We start from the raw sequence: 16,616 nt of genomic DNA, 5'->3' as shown, positions 1-16,616 counted from the left end.
CACTTACTACTGCCACCACGTCCCTCCAACGACAGTCACCCCATGAATCTACTGACACCATGACAGCACTTACTACTGCCACCACATCCCTCCAACGACAGTCACCCCATGAATCTACTGACACCATGACACTACTAACTACTGCCACCACAACCCTCCAACGACAGTCACCCCATGAATCTACTGACACCATGACAGCACTAACTACTGCCACCACAACCCTCCAACGACAGTCACCCCATGAATCTACTGACACCATGACAGCACTAACTACTGCCACCATGTCCCTCCAATGACAGTCACCCCATGAATCTACTGACATCTTGACACTACTAACTACTGCCACCACAACCCTCCAACGACAGTCACCCCATGAATCTACTGACACCATGACACTACTAACTACTGCCACCACAACCCTCCAACGACAGTCACCCCATGAATCTACTGACACCATGACACTACTAACTACTGCCACCACGTCCCTCTAACAACAGTCACCCCATGAATCTACTGACACCATGACACTACTAACTACTGCCACCACAACCCTCCAATGACAGTCACCCCATGAATCTACTGACATCTTGACACTACTAACTACTGCCACCGCAACCCTCCAACGGCAGTCACCCCATGAATCTACTGACACCATGACACTACTAACTACTGCCACCACAACCCTCCAACGACAGTCACCCCATGAATCTACTGACACCATGACACTACTAACTACTGCCACCACAACCCTCCAACGACAGTCACCCCATGAATCTACTGACATCTTGACACTACTAACTACTGCCACCACAACCCTCCAACGACAGTCACCCCATGAATCTACTGACATCTTGACACTACTAACTACTGCCACCACAACCCTCCAACGACAGTCACCCCATGAATCTACTGACATCTTGACACTACTAACTACTGCCACCACAACCCTCCAACGACAGTCACCCCATGAATCTACTGACACCATGACACTACTAACTACTGCCACCACGTCCCTCCACAGACAGTCACCCCATGAATCTACTGACACCATGACACTACTAACTACTGCCACCACGTCTCTCCACAGACAGTCACCCCATGAATCTACTGGTTGGAAACTGAGGTCACCATGAGAGCAGGGCATGATGAAATGTCACAGAATCTGGGACAATTTCATCAGTTGAAACTACATTCTAATAAATAATGTCTTAAAGAAAAAAAAAGGAAAATAAATCATCCATGCACATATCAGTTCCCAGGCAGAATCTGTCATCTCAGACTTTGCACAGGACTTCTCCCTGGGCCCTAGCCAAAGGGAAGCACACGCAATGCCCATCACCCACACACTTATTTTGCATGTGCACAGAGATACCACCAACCCTAGTCAAGAATTTGTACGAACAATCAGGAACTTTGGCAGGAACATTTTGAATTAGGTCCCAACACTCGGACTCCAAGCCACACCAGCAAAACGTACATTTTATCTACAAGGCATACAAATACTTAGGCCAGCCTGCAACATGGTGTAACTGCTATGGCTGAGCTGACTGGTCCACTGAATGCTGTCTCAATGCAATGAATAAACACACACACCATCAGCTGAGCATCATCACGTGAGACCAAGGTTAGTTGGTAGTGACTGCCCTGGGTCCAGAGCATCTGGGCAATGTAACGACAGGAAAGCATGTGACCATGCTATGTAGTTGAAAATGAACTTGTCATAACAATTCTGAGGTTGGAACAAACTGTGTGACTGAGGATAACAAAATACAGAGAAACTGTTACAGTTGGCATTTCTGTGTGCAGTACCTGTCAACAGCACACATCAATTCTGTCAACTCAAAAATGATTTTTTTTTTTTACCTGAATCTTGGACTGTGCCCCTCCAGATGTCACCAGTCTGATCCTCTCCATGTGGCTGTCAGTCCAACACAAATCAGATATTGTTGTTTATGACCCACACTGATCCTCTATTGTTGTTTATGACCCACACTGACCCTCTATTGTTGTTTATGACCCACACTGATCCTCTGTTGTTGTTTATGACCCACACTGACCCTCTGTTGTTGTTTATGACCCACACTGATCCTCTATTGTTGTTTATGACCCACACTGACCCTCTATTGTTGTTTATGACCCACACTGATCCTCTATTGTTTATGACCCACACTGACCCTCTGTTGTTGTTTATGACCCACACTGACCCTCTATTGTTGTTTATGACCCACACTGATCCTCTATTGTTTATGACCCACACTGATCCTCTATTGTTGTTTATGACCCACACTGACCCTCTATTGTTGTTTATGACCCACACTGACCCTCTGTTGTTGTTTATGACCCACACTGATCCTCTATTGTTGTTTATGACCCACACTGACCCTCTATTGTTGTTTATGACCCACACTGATCCTCTATTGTTGTTTATGACACACACTGACCCTCTATTGTTGTTTATGACCCACACTGACCCTCTATTGTTGTTTATGACCCACACTGATCCTCTATTGTTATTTATGACACACACTGATCCTCTATTGTTGTTTATGACCCACACTGATCCTCTATTGTTGTTTATGACACACACTGACCCTCTATTGTTGTTTATGACCCACACTGACCCTCTATTGTTTATGACCCACACTGACCCTCTGTTGTTGTTTATGACCCACACTGACCCTCTGTTGTTGTTTATGACCCACACTGATCCTCTATTGTTGTTTATGACCCACACTGACCCTCTATTGTTGTTTATGACCCACACTGACCCTCTATTGTTGTTTATGACCCACACTGATCCTCTATTGTTTATGACCCACACTGACCCTCTATTGTTGTTTATGACCCACACTGACCCTCTATTGTTGTTTATGACCCACACTGATCCTCTATTGTTGTTTATGACACACACTGACCCTCTATTGTTGTTTATGACCCACACTGATCCTCTATTGTTGTTTATGACCCACACTGATCCTCTGTTGTTGTTTATGACCCACACTGACCCTCTATTGTTGTTTATGACACACACTGATCCTCTATTGTTTATGACCCACACTGATCCTCTATTGTTGTTTATGACCCACACTGATCCTCTGTTGTTGTTTATGACCCACACTGATCCTCTATTGTTTATGACCCACACTGATCCTCTATTGTTGTTTATGACCCACACTGATCCTCTATTGTTTATGACCCACACTGATCCTCTATTGTTGTTTATGACCCACACTGATCCTCTGTTGTTGTTTATGACCCACACTGATCCTCTATTGTTGTTTATGACACACACTGACCCTCTATTGTTTATGACCCACACTGATCCTCTATTGTTGTTTATGACACACACTGATCCTCTGTTATTGTTTATGACCCACACTGACCCTCTGTTGTTGTTTATGACCCACACTGATCCTCTGTTGTTGTTTATGACCCACACTGACCCTCTATTGTTGTTTATGACCCACACTGACCCTCTGTTGTTGTTTATGACCCACACTGACCCTCTGTTGTTGTTTATGACCCACACTGACCCTCTGTTGTTGTTTATGACCCACACTGATCCTCTATTGTTTATGACCCACACTGATCCTCTATTGTTGTTTATGACCCACACTGACCCTCTATTGTTGTTTATGACCCACACTGACCCTCTAATGTTGTTTATGACCCACACTGACCCTCTGTTGTTGTTTATGACCCACACTGATCCTCTGTTGTTGTTTATGACCCACACTGATCCTCTATTGTTGTTTATGACCCACACTGATCCTCTATTGTTGTTTATGACACACACTGATCCTCTATTGTTGTTTATGACCCACACTGATCCTCTATTGTTGTTTATGACCCACACTGACCCTCTATTGTTGTTTATGACCCACACTGACCCTCTATTGTTGTTTATGACCCACACTGATCCTCTATTGTTGTTTATGACCCACACTGATCCTCTGTTGTTGTTTATGACCCACACTGATCCTCTGTTGTTGTTTATGACCCACACTGACCCACACTGACCCTCTATTGTTGTTTATGACCCACACTGACCCTCTATTGTTGTTTATGACCCACACTGACCCTCTATTGTTGTTTATGACCCACACTGATCCTCTGTTGTTGTTTATGACCCACACTGACCCACACTGACCCTCTGTTGTTGTTTATGACCCACACTGACCCTCTGTTGTTGTTTATGACCCACACTGACCCTCTATTGTTGTTTATGACCCACACTGATCCTCTATTGTTGTTTATGACCCACACTGACCCTCTATTGTTGTTTATGACCCACACTGATCCTCTATTGTTGTTTATGACACACACTGACCCTCTATTGTTGTTTATGACCCACACTGATCCTCTATTGTTGTTTATGACCCACACTGATCCTCTGTTGTTGTTTATGACCCACACTGATCCTCTATTGTTGTTTATGACACACACTGACCCTCTATTGTTTATGACCCACACTGATCCTCTATTGTTGTTTATGACCCACACTGATCCTCTGTTGTTGTTTATGACCCACACTGATCCTCTATTGTTGTTTATGACACACACTGACCCTCTATTGTTTATGACCCACACTGATCCTCTATTGTTGTTTATGACACACACTGATCCTCTGTTATTGTTTATGACCCACACTGACCCTCTGTTGTTGTTTATGACCCACACTGATCCTCTATTGTTGTTTATGACACACACTGACCCTCTATTGTTGTTTATGACCCACACTGACCCTCTGTTGTTGTTTATGACCCACACTGACCCTCTGTTGTTGTTTATGACCCACACTGACCCTCTGTTGTTGTTTATGACCCACACTGATCCTCTATTGTTTATGACCCACACTGATCCTCTATTGTTGTTTATGACCCACACTGACCCTCTATTGTTGTTTATGACCCACACTGACCCTCTAATGTTGTTTATGACCCACACTGACCCTCTGTTGTTGTTTATGACCCACACTGATCCTCTGTTGTTGTTTATGACCCACACTGATCCTCTATTGTTGTTTATGACCCACACTGATCCTCTATTGTTGTTTATGACACACACTGATCCTCTATTGTTGTTTATGACCCACACTGATCCTCTATTGTTGTTTATGACCCACACTGACCCTCTATTGTTGTTTATGACCCACACTGACCCTCTATTGTTGTTTATGACCCACACTGATCCTCTATTGTTGTTTATGACCCACACTGATCCTCTGTTGTTGTTTATGACCCACACTGATCCTCTGTTGTTGTTTATGACCCACACTGACCCACACTGACCCTCTATTGTTGTTTATGACCCACACTGATCCTCTATTGTTGTTTATGACCCACACTGATCCTCTATTGTTGTTTATGACCCACACTGATCCTCTGTTGTTGTTTATGACCCACACTGACCCACACTGACCCTCTATTGTTGTTTATGACCCACACTGATCCTCTATTGTTGTTTATGACCCACACTGACCCTCTAATGTTGTTTATGACCCACACTGATCCTCTATTGTTGTTTATGACCCACACTGACCCTCTAATGTTGTTTATGACCCACACTGATCCTCTATTGTTGTTTATGACCCACACTGATCCTCTGTTGTTGTTTATGACCCACACTGACCCTCTGTTGTTGTTTATGACCCACACTGACCCTCTATTGTTGTTTATGACCCACACTGACCCTCTATTGTTGTTTATGACCCACACTGACCCCCTTTTTGTAGTTGTCAGTCCAACACAAATCAGATATTGATGCTAATAACCCTGCTGTCTGCAAAGGACACATTTCTTTAGACTAACATAGTAACCAGTGCCCCACCCTACTGATCTCATTGCCTAATTCTCGTGTCTGTGTGTGTGTGTGTGTGTGTGTGTGTGTGTGTGTGTGTGTGTGTGTGTGAGTGTGTGTGTGCATGTGTGTGTTTACCTTTTTTTGTAAATTGCTTAGAGCCCTATTTAGAAAATAAGCGCTCTATAAATTCACATTATTGTAATTATTATTATTATTATTTCAGAGACTATTACCAACTGAAGAGAACCCAAAATATTGTCAAAAAAAAGGTCAATGAACTTTTTCAAGTCAATATGGGTGACATGTCTAGCTCAGTCGAGGTAAAACTGAAATCAAACAAAAGAAAAAATATTGAAAATACCTTACAAACACCAACTGACCCCATCTAGTTTTACGTTGATGTAAAACTGTACTCAAGTTGAAATAATGATTTCCTTCAGTTAAACACATACAAGCAGTATGACCTTTGAATCATATTTTAAGAGCATGGAAATGGCACCATTCATAAAAAAAAAATTTAAAAAAAAAAAAAAAAAAAAAAAAGAAGAGAGAATAAACTGCACTGCTGATCCCAGCATCACCCACCCAATAGTTGCCATAAAAAATAAAAATAAATTTTTAAAAAACACCCTTCATCAGTACATATCCCCCCAAGTTCTCATTATAACCCTTCCATGGCAAATAGCTGCCTCAGCCACAAAATCAGCATGTCTGTAATTAATTAATTAGTTACAACTCTGCTGACAATAACCACCAGGAAGTGCCTACAACAATTCTGAAGCAATTAGCAGTCCCTGTGCCATATTCACAACTGCCATATCCCCCCTACGCTTCCTTTCTTGAGGTGAAGGGGTGGGGGGTGGGGTGGGGGTTATCCCCCCTACACTTCCTTCCCTTCTTGAGGTGAATGGGGGGGGGTGGAGGTTATCCCCCCTACACTTCTTTCCTTTCTTGAGGTGAAAGGGGGGGAGGTTACCCCCCCTACACTTCCTTTCTTGAGGTGAATGGGGGGGGGGGGGTTATCCCCCCTACACTTCCTTCCCTTCTTGAGGTGAATGGGGGGGGGTGGAGGTTATCCCCCCTACACTTCTTTCCTTTCTTGAGGTGAAAGAGGGGGAGGTTACCCCCCCTACACTTCCTTTCTTGAGGTGAATGGGGGTGGAGGTTACCCCCCCTACACTTCCTTTCTTGAGGTGAATGGGGGGGGGAGGTTATCCCCCCTACACTTCTTTTCTTTCTTGAGGTGAGGGGGATGGAGGTTACCCCCCCTACACTTCCTTTCTTGAGGTGAATTGGGGGGGGGAGGTTATCCCCCCTACACTTCCTTCCCTTCTTGAGGTGAATGGGGTGGAGGTTACCCCCCCTACACTTCCTTTCTTGAGGTGAATGGGGGGGGAGGTTATCCCCCCTACACTTCCTTCCCTTCTTGAGGTGAATGGGGTGGAGGTTATCCCCCCTACACTTCCTTCCTTTCTTGAGGTGAATGGGGGGGGAGGTTACCCCCCTACACTTCCTTCCTTTCTTGAGGTGAATGGGGGTGGGGGAGGTTATACCCCCTACACTTCCTTTCTTGAGGTGAATGGGGGGTGGAGGTTACCCCCCCTACACTTCCTTCCTTTCTTGAGGTGAAGGGGGTGGAGGTTACTCCCCCTACACTTCCTTTCTTGAGGTGAATGGGGGGGGGGAGGTTATCTCCCCTACACTTCCTTTCTTGAGGTGAATGGGGGGGGGGGGGAGGTTATCCCCCTTACACTTCCTTTCTTGAGGTGAAGGGGAGGTTACCCCCCCACACTTTCTTGAGGTGAAGGGGGGGGGGGTTACCCCCCCTACGCTTCCTTCCTTTCTTCCTTTGTTGAAGAATAACCCCAGCTCCTCACTGAATTAGCTGAGGGTTCCCCCCGGTTTGATTCTTGTAGAGAGTGGAATTTTGAAATACCTCTCCTACCCACTCCACTAGACCTTCAGTTGTGATCTGGGTTCTAATTTTTTCAAAAAATTTATTTCATTTCATTTTATTTCTTTTAAAGAGATTGATAAACTGAGGTCATTCATGCAGCACACATCTTGCACACATGAAAGAACCCCAAGTTATCACAGAGCTGACCGTGGTAAAAAAAAAAAGAAAAAAAAAAGAAAAAGTAAAAAAAAACCCACACACACAAAAAGAAAAAAAAAAGAAAAAAGAAATCCACACTGATATTGTGATAGGGAAAGAAACATGTCCTTATTCATGAAAACTATAGATGGTGCACAATGACAATCAAGACATTCTGCCCAGGGCCTTATTTAGAGAACAGGAGCTTTTGTAAATTCACATTCGTATATTATTATCATCATCATCAGTAGTTGTAGTAATAGTAGTAGCAGTAGTGGTAGTAGTGGTGGGGTGGTGTTGGTAGTGGTAGTGATCTTGGAAGTAGTAGTAGTGATAGTGGTAGCAGTAGCAGCAGCAGCAGCAGCAGTGGTAGTATCAGCAGCATCAACAGTAACAGTAGCAGCAGCAGTAGCAGCAGTAGTAGTTATAGCAGTCATAGTAGTAGTAGTAGTAGCATAGATGAGGCATAACTGGTACAACTTACGGTGAGAGGGTGGAGCTCAGTGGGCAGCATCAGAGCCTGTGTCATCACCTTCTGTTCCGCACTCCACCACTGGGGCTGCAGCACACACATGATGAGGATGAGGATGAGGAGGACAATGAGGAGGAGGAGGAAGAGGAGGATGCTGATGAGGAGGAGGAGGGGGACAATGAGGAGGAGGAGGAGGACAATGAGGAGGAGGAGGAAGAGGAGAATGCTGATGATGAGGAGGAGGAGGACAATGAGGAGGAGGAGGAAGAGGAGAATGCTGATGATGATGATGATGAGGAGGAGGAGGAGGAGGAGGATTATGATGATGATGAGGAGTAGGAGGAGGAGGAGGAAGAGGAGGATGAGGATGAGGATGGTTATGATGATAAGGAGGAGGAGGAAGAGGAGGAGGAGAATAATAAGGAGGATAATGGGGAGGAGGAGGATATGGATACTTATACAGCACCTATCCTCGGTCAGAGACCAAGCTCTAAGCGCCTTACAAACACGGAGTCATTTGCACAACAGGCTGCCTACTGGAGTAGGGCCAATTGACAGCTGGCATTGGGTGCTGATCAGTCGTTTCCTGTGTTCAGTCAGGTTTCAGTCACACAGCCCTACATACATGGCACTGAGTGCTGATCAGTCGTTTCCTGTGTTCAGTCAGGTTTCAGTCACACAGCCCTACATACTCATAGTTTCAGTTTCAGTTTCAGTAGCTCAAGCAGGCATCACTGTGTTCGGACAAATCCATATACGCTACACCACATCTGCCAAGCAGATGCCTGACCAGCAGCGTAACCCAACGCGCTTAGTCAGGCCTTGAAGGAAAAAAAAGTAAATAAGTAATAGATAAATACATAAAAAAGAACTACTACTACTAATAATAATATGTATAAGGCGCAAAAACTTGATGAAGTCAACTATAAGTGTACAATAATAATAATAATAATAATAATGATAATAATAATAATAAAATAAAATAAATAAATAAAATAAATAAATAAATGAATATTTTTTTTTTTTTTTTTTTTTTTTTTTTTTAAATAAGAAGAATAATAATACAGACATGTACCATTTTATGTGTATGACCGTTCTGCTTATTTACCCCGCCATGTAGGCAGCTATACTCTGTTTTTGAGGGTGTGCCTGCTCGGTATGTTATTTCCATAACTCGACAAACACTGACATGGATTACAGGATATTTAACATGAGCATTTGATCTTCTGCGTGCATATACACACGAAGGGGTTTCAGGCACTGGAAGTCCGCACACATACTGACCCGGAAGATTGGAAAAATCTCCACTCTTTACCCACCAGGCACTGTTACCAAGATTCCAACCTGGGATCTTCACATTGAAAGTCCATTGCTTTAACCACTCGGATATTTATTTCAATATATTTGTGTTTGTGTAATAAATGTTCACCAGCTGTGAAACGTGACCAAACAAAAAATGATTGATCTCATGCATGAGCACAATACAAGCTGTTTGCTGTTTGTTGTTGCTCTGCTGTTTAACTATGTGTCCATGTATGTTTTCTGATTAAAGATTTGTTTTAACCCAAAGTAAGTATCAATAGCCATAAACCGATCAATTATATACACACATAGGTAAATCAAATGGATAAATAAAAATGTGAAAGTAAAACATGTCAATATCAATACAATACACAAACTTTATTGTGTATACTTGGTACAGAGATTTTCTTTTTGGCAGCAGCACACACACACACTCACAGACACACACATGCACACACACACACACACACATGCACACACACACACACACACACACACAATCTTACTGCAAATTCATGCAACAGATGTAAGTCATGCAGAAACTTAACAGATAAAACATGTACCGACTACACAAGAGGTTGATCAGTACTTTTTTTTTTTTCTTTTCTGGTTTTTTTTTTTTTTTTACCATAGTCTCCTTCATCTGTTCCTTGATAGCCTTGCCCCTCGCTGTCAGCTTTTCTTTTTCCACCATCTTGTCCTCTAACGTCTGCAAAATAACATTGACTCAGACCTGAAGAACTATCAATAATGGTCCAAAAGAACACACACACACACACACACACACACACAATTAGAATTTAAAAAATAAAATAAAATAATAATAAATGAATTTTATAATATATATATATATATATATATATATATATATATATATATATATATATATATATATATTTGCGTGTGTGTGTGTGTGTGTGTGTGTGAATGCATATCACCTTTCTTACAAAATACAGTTTTCCATTACGAAGAAGTGGAGACCCCCCCAAAATGATAATCTTTTCCCTCCAAAAATCATGGTTTACTTTGTTACACATGTTTACTGTGACCCACTGGTGCAGACTCTGGACAGGGTCTGATTCCTGTATTGTACTGTGCATAACTGGACAGGGTCTGATTCCTGTACTGTACTGTGCATAACTGGACAGGGTCTGATTCCTGTACTGTACTGTGCATAACTGGACAGGGTCTGATTCCTGTACTGTACTGTGCATAACTGGACAGGGTCTGATTCCTGTACTGTGCATAACTGGACAGGGTCTGATTCCTGTACTGTACTGTGCATAACTGGACAGGGTCTGATTCCTGTACTGTACTGTGCATAACTGGACAGGGTCTGATTCCTGTACTGTACTGTGCATAACTGGACAGGGTCTGATTCCTGTACTGTACTGTGCATAACTGGACAGGGTCTGATTCCTGTACTGTATTGTGCATAACTGGACAGGGTCTGATTCCTGTACTGTACTGTGCATACTGGACAGGGTCTGATTCCTGTACTGTACTGTGCATACTGGACAGGGTCTGATTCCTGTACTGTATTGTGCATAACTGGACAGGGTCTGATTCCTGTACTGTACTGTGCATAACTGGACAGGGTCTGATTCCTGTACTGTACTGTGCATAACTGGACAGGGTCTGATTCCTGTACTGTGCTGTGCATAACTGGACAGGGTCTGATTCCTGTACTGTACTGTGCATAACTGGACAGGGTCTGATTCCTGTACTGTGCATAACTGGACAGGGTCTGATTCCTGTACTGTACTGTGCATAACTGGACAGGGTCTGATTCCTGTACTGTGCATAACTGGACAGGGTCTGATTCCTGTACTGTGCATAACTGGACAGGGTCTGATTCCTGTACTGTACTGTGCATAACAACTACTCCGCCCATGCAGACAAATCAAAAGTAGCTGTGGCAAATATCCTCCCAATATATATATATATATATATATATATATATATATATATATATATATATTCACCTCCCTTAGACTGTTTGCACATGCAGTGTATATATATATTCACCTCCCTTAGACTGTTTGCACATGCAGTGTACATATATATATATATATATATATTCACCTCCCTTAGACTGTTTGCATATGCAGTGTTTTCTTTGATGGCAATTTAAAATAAAGGAATTGGACCACAGTGATTAAAACTAAAGGAACTGGACCACAGTGATTCAAACTAAAGGAATTGGACCACAGTGATTTAAGATAAAGGAATGGGACCACTAATTTAACATAAAGGAAGTGGACAAAAGTGATTTACAATAAAGGAATTGGACCACAGTAAGTTGAAATAAAGGAAGTGGACCACAGTAATTTAATATAAATGAAATGGACCGCAGTGATATAAATAAAGGAATTGGACCACAGTGATTTAATATAAAGGAACTGGACCACATTGATTTAAAATATTTAAAATAAAGGAATTGGACCACAGTAAGTTGAAATAAAGGAAGTTGACCACAGTAATTTAATATAAATGAAATGGACCACAGTGATATAAATAAAGGAATTGGACCACAGTGATTTAATATAAAGGAACTGGACCACATTGATTTAAAACATTTAAAATAAAGGAAGTGGACCACAGTAAGTTGAAATAAAGGAAGTGGACCACAGTAATTTAATATAAATGAAATGGACCACAGTGATATACAATAAAGGAATTGGACCACAGTGATTTGAAATAAAAGAACTGGACCACTGTGATTCAAAATAAAGGAATTGGACCACAGTAATTTAAAACAAAGGACCTAGGAATTGAAAGCATGACAATTCAAAATAAAGTAACTGGTGCACAGCAATTCAAAATAAAGGAATTGGACCACAGCGATTTAAAATAAAGGAACTGGACCACAGTAATTTGAAATATAAAAGAATTGGACCACAGTAATTTAAAACAAAGGACCTAGGAATTGAGAGCATGACAATTAAAAAATTAAAGGAATTAGTGCACAGTAATTCAAAATAAAGGAATTTGGAGCACGGCAGTTTAAAGTAAATACACTGGAGTGTCCAACAATAAGAAGGAAGGAGCTGGGTATAGTCTTTTACCTTGCCCTTCACAAGAGAGGCCATGGTCTTGGCAATGTCAGTCCGTTCCCGTTCCAGACAGGTCTTCATTTCGTTCACTTCCTTCCAGTGCTTGTAGTCTGTCAGCTGTTAGAAACAGGGGGGTTACAAATAGAAAAGTATTCATATCATCATACAATATAATCTTTTTCTTCCATGTGTGTGTGTGTGTGTGTGTGTGTGTGTGTGTGTGTTCTTCAGTTTAGCATCCATCCACATAATGTGATTTTAGACTGAAAAACAAAACAAAACAAAACAACAATAAAAACATACACAAAGAAGCAAGAACCATGAACACAATTAACTGTAAACCAATGAATTAAATGTGTGTGCATGTGAGTGTATGTGTGCCATTGTGTGCAGTGTGTCCGACTGATTTATTATTGCAAAGTATGATATTACGAAAGCATGATATGAAAACATTATTGTAAAATTGCAAAAACTAATATTACTGTATCACATAACATTACATTAATGTGATCACAACAGTATGTTTATAATAATAACTTATCAGACATGGACATGTAATTACTTATTACAAGGCATATGATGGTGTGAATAATGTGCTGTACTTGTTTATCATTATTTTATTATTTCAGCTGCTGATTTGTTTTTAAAACACCATCTACTCCTCTTAGTAAAAATCAGCTCTCCCTCTCTCTACCTCTCTCTCTCTGTCTCTCTCTCCCTCTCTCTCCATTTCTCTACCTCTCATTATCTCTCAAAAGCCCAAACACACTTGCACACACACACACTTGTACACATACACACATACATACACACATGCATGTGTACATGCACACACATTTGTGCACACACACACTCACACACACACACACACACACACACACACGTTAAACAAAATAACATACGAAGTAAAATCAAACCAGGTAATTATTGACAACAAAAAACAAAACCAAAAAAAAAAGGGGGGGGGGGGGGGGGGGGAGGGGGTCGAGGGGAGGGGGGAGAGGGGGTCGAGGGGAGGGGGGGGGAGGGAATCTAAAACCACACGATCCTTACCAATTGATCGAGGTTGAAACCAGACCCTCTAGCTGACAAATCCTTCTGAAGAACGTCCAGATTCTGTGGTGACAGTTTTGTCTCCAAACCAAGATTGGCCTGTATTTGGAGTGGTGTCGCTTTGTCCACACCGCTTGAAAACAATGCTGCTGGCATCACAGACATGCCGCACCTTTTTTGTGGCACAATGTGTGACTTGTACCTTCTTTGTGTCAAAACATGTGACTCACACCTTCCTTGTGTCACAACGTGTGACTGAGTGCAAGCCACAGCACACACATGTGAAGCTGAACCACAACTTGGGAACATGGAACCTGTGTCTGATGATGAGCAAAGAGTCCTGGAAACCTGTGAAAGATTCGCATTCCTTGAAACAAGGTGAGTGATTTTCTTTGAGGCAGGGCGACTGATTTTGTGCTGCATCCATTTTTTTTTAGAAGCTCCACTCAGTTCTTTGGTTTTGTCACAAGTGTGAAGATGTCTGACACATTTCTGGTAACACTCTGGCGGCTGCTCCTTGACAAATTGTGGTTGGTCAGGGGATTTGTGGCAGTGCAGAAAGTAAGGCCTTGTGTGTGTCTGTGATGCCGCTCGGAAAATCAGCACACACTCATGACGAAGCATCCTCGTAATTAGTGCCATTGTCAAGAAGTGTTTTGTCAGGGCATCAAATTAATCCACATCTGGAAAAGCTGCAGGTTGTGTTCCAGCTTTGATTTCTGTTTCTTCTGAAACATATACAAGCTGTTTTTAATTTATGCAGACTGACACAGCACTGAATCAATATTGGCTCCTGAAAAAAAAATGGAAGAAATGTGTTGTATTTATCAGAAATATTGAATGGGGATGAAGTAATTGTAAGAATAAATCAAATGCAAATCTTTCTCATAGATGCATTTGATTGTGGCAAATTCAGTCTTACATTTCTGAACTTTAAGATCATAAACATTATAACAAAATATAAGATAGCAATTTCAAAACTTACACACACACACACACACACACACACACACACACACACACACACACAGAGAGAGAGAGAGAGAGAGAGAGAGAGAGAGAGAGAGAGAGAGAGAGAGAGAGAAATATAATAATTAACATAACAGACGCATAGATTGACAGATACATCTACAGTATCTGTATCAGTATCAGTAGCTCAAGGAGACATCACTGCATTTGGACAAATCCATATATGCTACACCACATCTGCCAAGCAGATGCCTGACCAGCAGTGTAACCCAACATGCTTTGTCAGACTCTGAGAAAAAAAAAGAATAAAAAGGTAAATGAATATTTGATTAAAAAATTTATAAATAAACGAAGAAAAGAAAAGAAAAAAAAAAAAATACTGATAATAAAAAAAAAAAGAGGAAATTTTCTGTGTAATTCTAAAATTACGTTTAAATAACATACTTACCATGACCAAAAATTTAAAAAGACAATAATGATAATAAACAAATAAGCAAATAAATGTAACACATACCCCCACTCCCCGCCCTCCGCCCCCCCACCCCCACCCCTCACACACACATGCATGACAGATATGCAACAAACATGCAGTTTCACAGATATGAAAGCACAAACAAATGCACATAAACGTACACGAGCCCTCTCTCTCTCACACACACACACACACACACACACACACACACACACCGCAGACAACACAATAATGGCCAAAGCGATGACCGACCAGCAGCGACTGTCACAAATGAATGGAGAAGAAGAAAAACGAAAGTAGTCAGTGGCAATGAATCGAAGGACTCGACAGAATCGATGTGAATGTCAAACTAGACTTTCCACAAACAGAGCAACAGACAGATGCGTCTGTCTAACGACGAATCATGAATACAGTATGTAGTACAGTTAATTCCGATACTACTTTATCTAACAATCTGTCCTTAACAATTCTCCAAATACCTTTCATGAACGGAGTTGCCGCAAATGTGCATGTGCTGGGGTCAAACATGACAGGAAGCAAACGGCAGACAACAAAATTTGTGCACTTCGATGATTGTGCCAAATGAAAATGGGAACAAACATTTTTTGCCGTTTATGGATAAACGGAAGAGGGTCAGATGAAAAAACATCTAATTAAGCGAATAGTTTCTCTTTTGGAATATTGCCTAATATTGTATATAATTTTATTTGCTAAACGAGAAGAAAAAGATGGAGAAAGTGTTTGAATAGATAAATAAACAAATAAATAAATAAATGATAGTAATAGTAATTGTAATAATAATGAATAATAATAATAATAATGTGTGGAGGAAGGTGGCAGAATGATTAAGACGCTCGTCTGCCAGTACAGAGTCCATAGGAGTCTGGGTTGGAATCTGCGCTCTCGCCCTTTCTTCCCAAGTTTGACACTGAGGAAAATCATGGCGAACAGAGCGTCTTCAAGTTGTCAGTCGTTGGGATGACCGGCTGAGACGACTAGTAAACTGGGGTCCCGTGTGCAGCACGCGCTTGGCGCACTCAGTGAAAAAGAACCCATGACAACGACTGAGAGTGTTGTTCTCTGGCATAATGTTGTAGGAGTTGAAGAAGAAGCCTGATGTAATTGACTCAGTGAAGGGTGTGTGGCGTGATGGCCTAGAGGTAACGCGTCCACCTAGGAAGCGGGAGAATCTGAGCGCGCTGGTTCAAATCACGGCTCAGCCGCCGCCGATATTTTCTCCCCCTCCACCAGACCTTGAGTGGTGGTCTGGACGCTAGTCATTCGGATGACGGAGACGATCAGTAAACCGAGGTCGGTCCCGGTGTGCACTGCATGCACTTAGCGCACGTAAAAGAACCCACTGCAACAAAAGGGATGTTCCTGGCAAAATTCTGT

The 16,616-nt window shown here is 41.8% G+C and overlaps 1 protein-coding gene across 3 annotated transcripts in view; it reads right to left on the bottom strand.

Annotated features, from left to right (window-relative positions):
• The window catches only part of LOC143289608 (serine--tRNA synthetase-like protein Slimp), a 55,961-nt gene extending 40,188 nt beyond the window's left edge, over positions 1 to 15,773 (bottom strand). Inside the window, exons 1-6 of one of the 3 annotated variants that reach the window (XM_076598647.1) lie at positions 15,701 to 15,773; positions 13,781 to 14,508; positions 12,740 to 12,844; positions 10,300 to 10,380; positions 8,382 to 8,456; positions 1,864 to 1,918 (exon numbers count right to left, since the gene is read on the bottom strand). In XM_076598647.1, the coding sequence (XP_076454762.1) occupies positions 1,864 to 1,918; positions 8,382 to 8,456; positions 10,300 to 10,380; positions 12,740 to 12,844; positions 13,781 to 14,422 (958 nt within the window). In that variant the 5' untranslated portion in view covers positions 14,423 to 14,508; positions 15,701 to 15,773. Of the gene's footprint in view, positions 1 to 1,863; positions 1,919 to 8,381; positions 8,457 to 10,299; positions 10,381 to 12,739; positions 12,845 to 13,780; positions 14,525 to 15,700 lie in introns of all 3 variants that reach the window. The other 2 variants (XM_076598648.1, XM_076598649.1) reach the window with 2 other exon arrangements.
• Positions 15,774 to 16,616: the final 843 nt, after the last annotated feature.

This window comes from Babylonia areolata, chromosome 14, assembly GCF_041734735.1.
Source record: "Babylonia areolata isolate BAREFJ2019XMU chromosome 14, ASM4173473v1, whole genome shotgun sequence".
Taxonomy (NCBI): domain Eukaryota; kingdom Metazoa; phylum Mollusca; class Gastropoda; order Neogastropoda; family Buccinidae; genus Babylonia; species Babylonia areolata.
Note: the sequence above shows the minus strand (reverse complement) of the source record. Positions and strands in the feature narration are given on the sequence as shown.